The sequence below is a fragment of the Mandrillus leucophaeus genome, unplaced genomic scaffold, assembly GCF_000951045.1.
Source record: "Mandrillus leucophaeus isolate KB7577 unplaced genomic scaffold, Mleu.le_1.0 Scaffold253, whole genome shotgun sequence".
NCBI lineage: Eukaryota > Metazoa > Chordata > Mammalia > Primates > Cercopithecidae > Mandrillus > Mandrillus leucophaeus.
The window spans coordinates 2623956-2637680 of NW_012102621.1; the positions used below are offsets into that span (position 1 = coordinate 2623956).

The 13725-nt window shown below is 51.6% G+C and overlaps 1 protein-coding gene across 1 annotated transcript in view; it reads right to left on the reverse strand.

The window, feature by feature from the left end:
• Positions 1–8303: 8303 nt before the first annotated feature.
• The window catches only part of SNX29 (sorting nexin 29), a gene marked incomplete at its 5' end in the record, with an annotated part of 600769 nt that continues 595347 nt past the window's right edge, over positions 8304–13725 (reverse strand). Inside the window, one exon of the mRNA XM_011983676.1 lies at positions 8304–8600. Within this exon, the coding sequence (XP_011839066.1) occupies positions 8471–8600 (130 nt within the window). The remainder of the gene's footprint in view (positions 8601–13725) is intronic.

Genomic DNA, 13725 nt, shown 5'->3' on the forward strand with positions numbered 1-13725 from the left:
GGGAGGACAGTGCAGCACTCACATTGTGACAGGCAATGGCAGCTCTCACCATGGTGGTGGTGAGGGGTGGAGGGTGCTGGAAGCCGTCAGATCCACATCTGTTTCAGGGGTGGAGCCGAGGGCAGTAGTGCACCTTACCTGTCTTGCTTACTGCTGTATGCCTGGCAACTGGTATATACAGTAGGTGCCTGTTTCTTATGGGAGTGAATAAGTAGGAACCTGGTCAATTAGATGGGAGTTACGGGACGGGAAGACGCAAGGACTGGTGGCCTCCACAGCTGCTAAGATGGAGCCTCTACTTTCTCAGCTGGGGAAAGTCACGGGTAGGAGCAGTTTTAGGGCAGAAAACAAAGAGATGCCTTTTAGTTTGGTTTGAGACGCTCGTGAAGTGTTGCCGATGGAGTGTTGGTTAGACAGTGGGACATGAGGCTGACATAGCTTTGAGAGATGGTCCACAGAGCTCTGCTGCCCAATACAGGAGACACCAGTCATACAGGATACAGAGCACTTGAGATGCAGCTCGTCCAAGCTGAGCTGTGCAGTGCATAAAATAACACCGGTTTGGTAGACTTGGTACCCCAAATGCAAAACACATCAACACGTTTCAAAAAATGGCATGCTGAAATGACAATGTCTTGGATGTAGGGGGTTAAATGAAATTATAGCATTATAATTTTCACCTGCATTTTAAAAGCATTTTTAATGGGGTTACCAGAATTTGTTTTTGTGAAACATGATCTCTGTCATCCAGGCCAGAATGCAGTGCTATGATCAGTGCTCACTGCAGATTTGAACTCTTGGCCTCAGGTGATCTACCTGCCCTGGCCTGCTGAGGAGCTGGGAAGACAGGCACACACTACCATGTATAGCTAATTAAAAAAAAAAAAAAAAAAAAAACTTTGTAGAGACAGGGTTTTGCTATGCTGCCCAGGCTTGTCTTGAATACCTGGCCTCAAGTTGTCTTTGTTTCAGCCTCCCAAAGTGCTGGGATTACGGGCTTGAGCCACTGTACCCAGCTGAAAATTTTAAATGGCATACATGGCTGACATGGCATTTCTGTTGCACAGCACTGGTGGCGGTGGCATTGGGGGGGTCACTTAGGATAGTGCAGGACAGGAGCAGCAACCTGAAGACTATGCCCTGAGCCCCCTCTGCATTCCCCTAAGTGCGGCCTCCTGATTTAATGCCCAGAGGAATGCACCTGTGGGGTGCCTGGCATGGTACTCATGTTACCCCCCCACCCCCCAGACAAAAATGGCTACGTGCTGCCTCCATCTGTGACAGACCCCAGCAGCCATGGCCCACCTGGGCTTTGAGGGCCACCTGTAACAGTGCCCTTCATGCGGCCCTGGTGGGAGCTGACCCTACGCCTGGATTCTCATCCCAGGAGCCTTTCTTTTCTCAGTTACCATAACTGGGTTAAAAATGTTGACTACCTTGTTGTAGGGTCTGAGTGTTTGAGCCAGTGTGAATTATTTGGGAGGTGCGGGGGCAGAGCAGAGTTTCTTCTCATTCTCTAGATCTCAGCTTAAAAGTCACTTTAGCCAGGCAGGTGCGGTGGCTGACACTTGTAATCCCAGTATTTTGGGAGGCTGAGGTCAGGAGTCCGAGACAAGCTTGACTGTCATGGAGAAACCCCATCTTGACTAAAAATACAAGAAAATTAGCCAGGTTTGGTGGTGCATGCCTGTAATCCCAGCTACTCGGGAGGCTGGAGCAGGAGAACTGCTTGAAACCTGCGAGGTGGAGGTTGCGGTGAGCCGAGACCCCGTCATTGCACTCCAGCCTGGGCAACAAGAGTAAAACTGTCTCAAAAAAAAACAAAAAAGAAAAAACACTCGAGCCAAGAGGACCTCTTGGCCTTGGCCCCATGGCTCTCCACTGGCTCCCCTTTCCCCCAGGGGACCTCTGGCCATGTCTAGAAATCTGTCTGTTACAACTCAAGGGGTGTCCCTGGCATCTAGCAGGTGGAAGCATCCTACGATGCATGGGACAGCCCCCCACAACACAGAATCATCCAGTCCCCAATGTCAGCAGTGCCTAGGTTTTTTAACATAGATTCTTGGTTGGAACCAAGGATCTCTGATCCCTGTCACTCTTCTGCAATACTTACTGTGGTCTGAAATTATCCAGATAGTTGACTTCTTTAACAAAATGTGATCTGCCTGCCTTCATGTCCACTGTGACTCCCACAGTGCACCTTACCTGTCTTGCTTACTGCTGTATGCCCAGCACCTGGTATATAGTAGGTACCTAATAATGCTCTGTTTCTTATAGGAGTGAATACATAAGTACCTGTAATGAGTGGTTTTTTTTTCTGTATGAAATTTTAATTCTACATTGCCAGTTTATCCAGATCTGCCTAATATAATTAAAACTTCACCTCAATCTCCGGTTGTTGAAAAAGAATTGAGACAGACTGTTCACTGAAGTATCTAATTTATAAAATGTCACCATTTTTATTTTGTCATTGTAAAGAGGTTTATCTCAACCAGGCTGTAACAAAATTTCCACAGCTTATTCCAAAAGAAAATTTTAATACAAGAGATCTTAAAAAATTAAACACATTTGTTTAAAAATCCTATTATGTAAACCTTAACATAAGAGGGTACTTAAGATAATACTATAGGTTTCAGGGCGTTTCTGCAGACTTCTAGACCTTACGTAGACACAGACTATCATAGACTCTAGATACACAGTCCTTTTACCCCTAAGACGGCTTACTGGGACCCGATCATGGGCCACCCTCCAGTGGGGTTACCATTGCTCTTCCACTCAAAAGACTCGCTTCTCTAAGAAGTCGGTGTCAGATGAGTAAGTGTTCTACCTGATGGCTAAGCCAGGGATGAAGACAGGCCGACATTCTTCTTACGATGAATCCTGGATAAGAAAAACTCTAATTAGCTCTACCCCCATTCCCTTCACTCTGGGAAATTCATGGTCTCTGGGGTCACTTATTGAGCGGTTAGTTGCTCTGGGTGCAAATGTACGATCCACCATTGTGTGTGCTGCTGTCCTCAGTTCCGATTTTTGCAAGGACATCCTCTTTCCTACACTGACCATGAACGAGTGGTGGTTCCCCTTGCCGTTCATGGAGACCGGCGGCAGAGCTGAGCAGATTCGAGGGGAAGCGGGGGGCCTGGGTGAGTGGTTTTCCGGTTAGGATGGGAAAACATTTATGCACCAGTAAGAACTAAATCCCTGGGCCTTAAACCACCAGTGAATCTAGAATCTTCTGCCAGCAGGGCTGCTCGCTCAACCATCTTCTGAGGAAGCCAGATTTCTTTTTCACTTCTCTATAGAAACTAGCTATAAGGAAGGATGTGCAACTTGGTTGCTGGGATTTAGAAACAAGTGTGTGCTCCATGACAGAATTCAGTTACCCAAATCAGGCCCATAAGATGGCAATGGTTCACGGCTAGAGTGAGGAATATCAGAGACGCGAATGATCCAGACTACATTTCAACAGCTGTGGGATGAACCGCGGGATCTGGTGTGCCCCGAGCCAGGAGACCCTGGATGCTACACCCTCATTCCTATTGACCCAGGAGCTGAAGCTTGATTTTAGAAACATAATCAACATTGGGTATTACAAAAACATGAAGATGAACTTTTTTGCCACAGAAATGAGATAAACTATACAGTGCTACAACTGTGCAAAATTAGCACAGAAGCCAATCTGAAAACAGCAAATACTTAACAGTAGCTTTAATGAATTAATGCACAATATGTTGAAAAATGTTACCTTTGACCTTGCTCATAGCAGACGTCTGCCTTCTAGAAACACCCCGTGTCTGCCGTGATTCTGAGCGAAACAGCAAGACCGACTCAAGACAATCGCTGCCTTTGGGGTTGAAACCCAGGCGCGAGGCTGCCCTTTGCGGGATTTCCGGAAGACTTCTAGACCTTATGTACATACAGACTCTTATAAGACTGTAGATACACGGTCCTCTTACCCCTAAGATGGCTCCCTGGGACCCGATCATGGGCACCCCCAAATGGGGTTACCATTGGAGGCCGACTGGCTGCCTAGCCAGTGTGATGTATAGCGGGGAAGGAGTGAGGTGTGCGGTCTTGCTCAGGTCCCAGGAGCTGAAACCCCAGCCCTTCCTTTGCCATCAGTTCTGTGCCAAGGTCAGAAGATGCTTCTGGAGTGCAGGGCCTCTCCAGCATGGGCGCTGCAGCTCACATAGGAGCTTGGCGGAGGAACGAAGTATGGATCCTGGGGGTGGCTTGGAGAGAGGAGGGGAAGAGAGAACACAGCTGGGCCTCCCTGTGAGGGGCCAGATGGAGTTGCAGCCCCATGGGGGCTTGAGCAGGTGGGGTGGGAAGGCCGAGGCCCAGAACCCCATGACTTGGTCCTCAGGGTGGGCACATCGTCCCATGCAGAACCAAGAGAGGCAGCCACGGCTCACCGGGGCCACAAAGCCCTGGCTTAGGGTGTTAGGAAATAAGCCGCCTCCGGAAGGCAGAGCTGCCGCGCATCAACGAGGCAGGCTGGTGGGCTTCCCTCCCGTTTCCAACCCTGGGTTGTGATCACTGGCCCCAGTGCCTGTTAGTTGCATCAGCTACAGCCATGCTATCAATCTTCCTGGTGTAAATGACTTTTGGGCGACTCTGGTTTTAAAGCACAGTTACCTGCCATGGTTCTTAAATAATTAAATGGTTATCAAATAATTCACCTTAATAAGCTCCAAGGTATAAAGCAGGGCCAAGGGCTGTTATAGACCCAGTCCACATTCCTCCTCTTCCTCGATCTTGCAAGATGGCACCTTCGCTTACTCCACTGGATGATCCCTTTTCCAGCCAGCAGGTAACTAGATGCAACTGGTGACTGGATGTGAGGATGGCTGTGGCCACCACGGCGTGTAAGAACTTCCGTGAAAGTGTCTTCCTCCACCAGGGCGTGCCAGTAGAGAAATGCTGGGGGCTTTGAACCTCAGCTCCACACTCTACAATAGCTTGCCAGCAACGTGAGTGGAGTATACTGCTAAGTGCGAATCAAAGAAGCTGGAATTTCAGAGTGATTCCAGAAAGAGTGGCGGAGAAGGCTCTGTCTCAGGTCAGGAGTGCAGGGCTGGGCTAGGTTTCTAGCAGCCTTTAACCTCCCTTCCTGCAAGCGTTTGTTCTCTTTCAAGGAGGGAATCCAGTGATGCTCTGTTTCAGTCAGAGCAGGCCATGGAGAGAAGCATTCGGCGAGGATTCTTCCTCCGAGCAGAGGTGGTCCCAGAAATCCCTTGAGAGACAGGCAGGCCCCCTGGTTCCTCTCGGAATGCAGGAGGGACTTCCTTTCTCAGATGCTGACCCTTTCTCAGATGCTGACTTTGGAAACCCCCGAGTAATCTTCCTGGATGAAGGAGACAGACGTGAGTTGCGAGGGTTCATTTCCGCAGGGGTGTCTTTGCCACTGATGGGCCATGGGCTGAGTCAGCCCTTGGAATTGAATCCACGCTGAGAGGCAGGTGACGACACATTTAAAGGGCATGCAATTTGGGCACCAGGTTCCAGCCACAATCCTGCTAGCCCTGGGTGTTGCCACAGCCCGTTTCTCCAGGAACTGGGAACCCTGCCAGTTGTCTCTGTTGCCTGAAGTTCATCCCACCACATTAGAGAGCAGGATAGGGGTGTTTTGAGCAGCAGGGTGAACTCAATCATTGCAGAACATTCTACGGGATTCCAAAGGGAAGGGCTTCGAGGAGCTGCTGCCATGCACCAGTCACTAGCATTTCTGAACAAAAATGAGGGGAGATGGTCTGGATCTGGGAGATGACTGTAGGGTCAGTGCATGATCATGGGAGAGGCACCAGGAACAGGCAGGTGGGATGGTCCCCACGTAGCTCCCAGGAACATGCTGTCCGCATTTGGGAGAGGAGGGCAGGTTTTCTGTGAATAGTGAAGCTTTAGAAAAGGGGGAGGCGGAGTTTCTGCCACCCACTCAGTATCAGCTGAGAGCATACTTGTTTCTCACGGGTTAGTATCTGTCAGCGCTGGGGGACTGACTTTGCATTGTTTTTTGACATCATGTGCAGAATGTCCAAAGTGCTTCCTGGTGGGGTATCTGGAGAAGAGGGCAAGACCTGATTCACATCCTGTGTTTCGGGGGCAGGTGTCAGAAAAGGTGCGGGTCATAAGCCTGGGCCCAGGAGGATGTCGGAGATGGGGAGGTTCCTTTCTGTATCCAGCAGAGAACAGGGAGATAACCTCCAGGGCAAGTTCCCTTGCTTAGGGAGGCACTTCTGAGACCATCTCTCAGCTGGCAGCAAACAGTTACTTCAAAATGAATGATGTGGCATAAAACCAACTAGAGGGGCCATGACAGACGGCAGCTTGAGCCAGATGGCACCTTGAGCTTTTAGACAGTCCCTGCCTCAGTCCGTGAGGGCACTCAGAGTTGCCAGCCACGTGGGCTGATGTGCACTCCAGCCCTGGAATTTCCAATAAAGCATGTGTATTGGCCAGGCGCAGTGGCTGACGCCTGTAATCCCAGCACTTTGGGAGGCCGAGACGGATCACGAGGTCAGGAGATCAAGACCATCCTGGCGAACACGGTGAAACCCCGTCTCTACTAACAATACAAATCTACTAAAAATACAAAAAAATTAGCTAGGTGAGGTGGTGGACGCCTGTAGTCCCAGCTTCTCGGGAGGCTGAGGCAGGAGAATGGTGTGGACCCGGGAGGCGATGGAGCTTGCAGTGAGTAGACATCGCACCACTGCACTCCAGCCTGGGCAACAAAAACGAGACTCCGTCTCAAAAAAAGCATGTGTATTGCAGCAACGTTGGCAGGTGGGTGAGAGAGAGACCAGGTTGCCTTTCCGGGATGTCTCAGGTCCTCCAGACTTGCAAACTGACTGCAGGGTCCCCACTTCCGTGCACACTCCGGCTCATTGAGTCTCACCAGGGCATGGCTTACCTGGTCCAAGGTCCCCTAAGAACTCATGTAGGCCTCGGTTTCTCTGAGGGGCTGTGTGTGAGTGAGCTCAGCCTTAAAGGCCATGAACAATCTTCCTCCTCACTACGAGGGGAACGCACAGCATAAACCTTCCAGATGATTCTCCAGAGATTTTCTCGAGCCAGGAAATACTCCATGTTCAGGTAGGCCATACACATTTTAAGCCACTGAGTTGAAGGAGTTCCAGGACAAGCCCATGGCTTGCCATCTAACTCGCCTTTCACCTGCTTCTGTCCTTAGGTTCCACTGCGTCTCCGCCTCAGGTTAAGGCGGAACGCACTGACTTACTGCATAGTGCATTTCACGACCACCACCTTGGTTATTTTACCCCAGAAATCCAAACTGCCTCAACGGTGCTGAGCCTGTGAGGACAGCCCTCGTCCTGCGAGGGGCTCTGATGTGAGCTCACTGGAGGAGGAGCCCCAGGGGCCGCCCAGTTACTGGTCCCCATCCTCTGCTCCACCTGCCAAGGCTCCCTGTACTCTGAGAGCCATCCTGGCGTGGAAGGAACAAGAGGACTCCATCTTAGGGGATGCAGAGTTCTGTTCCCACGGACCATGGTAGCTGGGCAGACGGGGGATGGAAAATGTCTTTAGGGGAGAGAGACATCTGTTCAGTCTCCATGCTGTGTCCAAGTTCACAGACTTGGAGCCTGGTTTGAAAACCATGGAACCTTCTGCAGTGGTTTCCTGAGCCAAGTCTCTCATGACTGTGAGGCCAAGGCCACTTTGGAGAAGCTGGATGACAAGGGGTTACCAAGCTGCTGTTGATGACTGAGTCAGATGTCCAAGTCCCCCTTCCAAGCCTGGTGAGGGCCTTGGTGGCCTCAGGCTCCTGAGGGCACACTGGTCCTTCCTGAAGCCAGCCATAGGGGGAGGTAGGGAAGTTCTCTGAACTCAAATATCACTAATGGCTCCTTGCCAAGGCCACAGGAATATCCCTTGGGAAAAGTGAGCTGTGACACGGCTGGGTGTCTAATGACCACTGGTGGAGAATGCAGTGAAAGGAACCAGATCCCCTCCCCCTTGCCAATCCCAGGCATCCCTACCTTGGGCCAGGCAATAACCTTAAACAGCAAAATGAGTCTAACAGTCATTCTAGGCCCCGTGTGGGAAAGAGTGGAGACGCTGGCTCTGCAGGTACCTTCCTGCATAGGGGATAAGCTGTGCATCTCACCCAGGGGGCACCAAGCCTGACCTGGTGCCCACCCTCCTGCCAGCTCTGAACTGCTGGGAGGTGAACGAACAGCCCCTGCAGCCCAGGGCAGACCCCAGGAGCAGAAGGACCGCGTGTTGCAGTCTGTCCAGCGCGACACCACCTTGCTCTCTGGGGTCAGGGACCATGTGGCTCCAAGACTGACCAGTTTAATCAGGGTGTCATTTAACTGGTGGGGATCGTGTGCTCTCAGGGTCACCGGGTGGACGTGGTCGTCACGCCGAGGTGAGGGGCCAGCGGCAGTGGCTGGGGTGGAGGCAGCTGGCGCGACGCGTAGGGCCTGTGGCTGGGGTTCCATCGAGGTTAGAGGTCGCCGCTCTGGGGCTCCACGTTTCGCGTCTCCCGGGGCTGACCTCGGGACAGTTTGGGGAAGCGGGAAGCCGCTTTGGGCCGGCTGTTCTTGTTCCCAGGCTCTCCGGGCGGGGCGATGTCGCTGGAAGAGCAGAGAATCAGGTTAAGTTTGAGGGTTCAGACGCAAATGACCACGGGCCGGTAAGGGAGCCAGGTGTGTGGGCAGCAGGAGGGATGTGGTTGGGGACTGTGGGCCGGCTCATTGGAGCAGCCTCTGAGTGGTAAGTGCTATCTGGAGAAACAAGAATCCCGTATTGTCACATACACTTTCTTTTAAAAGCACTCTGAGGCTGCAACCAAGCTTGGCTGTGAGTCAGAGCTGGCTCATGGTACCACTGTTCCGGCTGCATTTTAAGGCTATGAAAGAATGTTCTAGGCATAGCTTTCTTCCCCCCGTTTTCCTTCATCTTCCAGCACAGGTACAGTTCCAAGTCGAAGGCGACTTTGGAGAACACTGTAAAGTCATAAAAGATGTGTAGCAAAACAAAGCAGAGGCACTTCCTGTGGAATTGATCCTAAGAAAATAATCAGGCCCTAGGCCCTGGTCCAGTGATAAGGTCGTTGGGCATGGTACTGCGTTTAAGAGCCAGGAACAGCGGAAGATACCAAGAGGGGGACACCGATCCTGGTTCTGAAGCAACACACAGCAGCACAGCATGTGTGGGTCCCAGGGCACGGGTCTGGGTTGGGAGGCCTTCAGCACGCTTTTGAGGGGACAGGGTAGAGGCCGGGAGGCTGCACCCTGAGAGTGGAGGGGGCTCAGCAGGAAGTCCCGTGTTGCAGTTGCATTTTTAAACTATATTTTCTTGGGACAGAGTCTCAAGGCTGTTGCCCGGGTTAGAGTGCAATGGTGCAGGCATAGCTCACTGCAGCCTTGATCTCCTGGGCTCAAGCGATCCTCCCACCTCAGCTGCCTGAGAAGCTGGGACTGTAGGTACTAGCTGCCATGCCTGGCTAATTTTTTAAACTTTTTGTACAGATGGAGTCTTGCTCTGTTGCTCAGGCTGGTCTCAAGTGATCCTCATGCTCAACCTCCCAAAGTGCTGGGATTACAGGTGTGAGCCACTGTGCCTGGCCGATCCTTAACCACACTTGTAAAGTCCCTTTTGCTAGCTAAGGGGACACGTAAAATCGCGGTCCGGGAATGTTCTGTCGACCGTAGGCTATTTGAATACGAAGTAAACATCACCAGGACACAGCAGCTGATAAGAGTGATCTCTAAGTGTTAAGATTACAGATGTTAAAAAACAGACATAAGAAAAATTGTCTACAGTAAATATCTCACTGGGACAAATTGCTTTAAAACAAAAGACAAAAACCTACTACGATTAGTGTTCACTCCTGCATCTTGAGCACCTCTGTGCTGTCGTAGCTTTCTGGACGTGAGCTCTCTGGACCCTACGAGTGAAGACAGGACCCTGTCCACAGCTAGCTCCGCCCTATTTGTGCCTCAGGGAGGACAAGGGCCATGTAGCCAGTAAGTGTCAGATCAGGATCATCCACCCCCAGCTGTCTCCAAGCCCAGTTTCACACACCACATGAGTTAAGGGGAGACTTGTGTTCATACAGAAACCCGTTCCCCCAGAGGGTCCCTGCAGGGTTCCCTGAAATAGCCCAATGTGTCTTCATGCATCTCGGGACTGATTCTCTTTACGATGATCTGGTTTGCATTGCACCATTCCAGGGACACAGCAACTGTGCGAGTGAAATGCCTCCTGTTTCAAGTTTGACACCCTGATAAGCGAACAAAATGAAGACCCCTTTTAATGATTGCCTTCTCATCCTGTAAGTCAAGTTGGGCTTTGCCTTCTGTGCATGGATGAAAAAAACATTTGACCTTGAACAAAGCTGGAGATGCTCTGAATCATCTCTGAGCCGGTCCAGCCTGGTGTGTGCCGCCCGTTCCTCCTTTAGGTGGGCGTCTGGCCGCAGGCCCAAAGCAAACATGCCCCTGTTACTTCTAAAAGCTGACCCGCCTTACCAGAAGGCTCTTTATCCCTGGCCCCTGCTGAGAGGACGCTTTGAAGACGCTGGAAGGAGGTCTTTGCTCACAGTGTAGGGGGACTGATTCTTAGATACAGGAAGGCTTGGATATCAATGTGAGTTTAAAGCGATGCCCTCACAATCCCCTCCTGTCACGCTGTTCAGATCCAGGGTCCGACCAGCCACTCCTTAGCCTGCACCTACGGCCATCAGTCAGCACAGCCAGGACGAACCTGGCCTGCAATGACCAGAGCCTGGGGAGAAGCCCTGGAAGTAACGGGCTCAGAGTGGTTGGGAGAGGCCAGTGCCTTGCCGGTTGTGAGAGAAGAGGTACCAGTTGGTGGGGCAAGGGTGCTTTTATAACGAACCGTGCCTGCCATGCAGGGGGTGGAGAGAGGGTGGGGCTCTGAGGCAGATGCCTTTGTTCAGTCCTATTGTGGATGGTGCTGTCTGAGCCTTGGTTTCCTTGTCATTTGGTGATGCCAACCGTGAGCACATCGTAGTGCTGTGGTGGGGATTCGAGGGCTAGCTGTGTTTCTGTAGGCAAATGCCTGCTGAGTCTTGGACAGAATAAAGGCGGGGTGGTTTTAAGCATCATGGGGATCCAGTGCCTAGAGTGACAATGACTAGGCAGCATTGAACATTCAAACACACATGGGCTGTGCCACTAGACACCATGCTGGGCACGAAGGGGTGCAGAAGTTGCTTTGGGCTTGGAGAGCCAGTCTCATTGAAGATGGGGAGGGCAGACCATGGATAGATCGCTGTGGTAGAAGCATGGGGCGGGGGGAATGCCCCAATGAGGGGGAACCCAGGTGGTTCGCAGCAGGACACAGAGGGCTTCCTGGAGGAGGTAGAGGTGTGGAGGATGAGCAGGAGTGAGCTGAAGATCACTGTCCATAAGGGCCCTCTAGCGGTGAAGATGAGCACAGGTGAAGTGGTGGGCCCGTGAGGAGGGGTGGACTTGTAAACCTGGCAGACCTGGCCCAGCTGCTTCCTCTGCCTGGAAGGCAGGGTTAGCTCGGGGCGTGCACTTGACCTGTCATGGGGCTGTGTTTGTCCTGATGTCCGTACCTGGCAACTGGGGACTCCCAGTGAGTGTTGGCTGCTGTCATTGACAGTGGGGCTCGTGTGACATGCGGATGGTTCAATCCTCCAGGCCCTGTGGAACAGAGCCATGTCTTGGGACACAGGCTTGGTGGGTGGTGAGACAGGTGGACCCAGGTGGGCTGGAGGCAGGGCTGCTATGATGGCTTCTGAGAACCCAGGGTGAGGATGGGCAGTCGAGGCAGTGGGACGATGGGCTTCACTTGGGACAAGTTAAGAAGATGATACCTACAGAAATCTGCCTGGAACAGGGGCTTCAGTGAGCATGTGACGGACGGAAAACCCAGACTGCTGAGCACAGTGGGCTTGAGCGGAGAGTGCTGGTGGCCGCTGGCATATGAGGCTGAACCTCTTGCAACCGCTATCTTTGTAGGTCGAGAATAGCCTAATACTGGTAATGGTGTCTGGCTGAACAGCAGGATCTGAAGGTGTGGGGTGGGTGCGACTAGCATTGTGTGAACTGGGGAAGGAAGCAGGATGATGTGGATAGAAGAGACAGGGCCAACAGCGAGAAGGGAAGGAGACCCCACATTCCCCCACTGGGTCCCTCCCCTACAGAGGAGATATGAGGCCAGTGCCATGCTCACTCCAGGACTGGCATCCGAAAATAGAGATAGGGGCTGTAGTCAGATGGTTTCCAGCGAGGCTGAAAGGCCTTGCATTTACAATGGCAGCCTTAAAGAAGATCCATTGATTTTTTTTTCCCCTCCTTTAAAACCAAGGCTCCCTCCAGCCCCTGTTGCAGATGCCTCCTCCCGACAGCATCCTCACAGTGAAATTCTCATCCCTCATAGCCCTTGTTAGCTGCCGACTTACCTACTGTACCACTAAGATTTCCAGAATGACGGCACCATTTCTTACCCGGCTCCACTGACAGAAGCCAGCCACCACGAAGCAGACTGTCTCTTGTCTGGCATGACTGCATTTTTATAACAAAGTGGGCTTGCAGCTCTGGGGCCTAAGCGAGAGACGAATGCATGGACAAGTGACGTTCCGTTCCTGCTCCCAGCAGGGACTCTGTTAATGCTGGGGCTAGGTCTGTTCCAGTTTTGCAAACAAGAAAAAGGGAGTCTGGATGGCAATCCCTAAGAATGAATTGCCAAAGGCCTTAAATCCATATTCAGAGTCAGAAAACTTGGGTTCCTTTTGTTACACACTATAGACCTTAGAGAAAGATCCATAACCTCTGCAAGACACAGCTTTCTGATGTGTGAAGTGAGGATAATAGTGCCAATCATACATCATTCAATGCATATGTATGCGGTTGGCAATAATTAGAAATAGATATGGCTCTTTTGACATGCTGAAATAACTGAAATAAAAAGGTAAGAGCACCACTAAAGTCTGGCCAGCAAATTCATGGCAACTTCTACTGGTAGAAGCATCTAATACAGCAAAGGAACTGGGTATAGGCTTTTATTCTCTTCTAGAGATGGGGGTGTCCCTGTGGGGCCCAGGATGGTCTCAAACTGCTGGGTTCAAGCGATCTTCTCATCTCAGCCTCCCAAGTGCTTGGGATTACAGGCGTGAGCCATCATACCCAGCCAAGGAGGCGTTTACAATCTCCCACAATACAGCATACTTCCCAAGCCCTCCTATTCCCAGTGCAACCCCTCAACTCCCTGCCCTGGGGGAAGGGGCCTGGAGGGAGCAGATGGAACCTTCTCTGAAGTGCCCATCCTCGTCTTTCTGGAACAAGATCAACATCTAGGCATTGCAGGTCTTTTGCTGCCTGGTCCCGACACAGCAGACGCCTTAGAGGGCTACGTGGAGGGGGAGAGATGGATATTCAGCAGGGATATTTACGGACAGCCTGAAGAAATAAAAGGCAGTGAGCAAACGGGTGGGGGTTCCAGTCTTGAGACAGCTTGGCAAATGAGGGTGGGGAAACTGTGGCCGTTCTGTAAAGAATGAGAGTGCCATCTCTGGCATTCTTCATATTCCTCTTAGCTGGGACCAGAGCCCATCAGGAGCTCTGGAGAATTCAAGAGAAAAGACTCAGTTTCTACCTTCCAGGGGCCAGGACAGCCTGTGAGATGTGACAGACAAGGAGGCCTAATGAAGCCACCACCCGAGGGTGCAGACCCCTCAGCCAGTGGTGCGAGATGACTCAACAT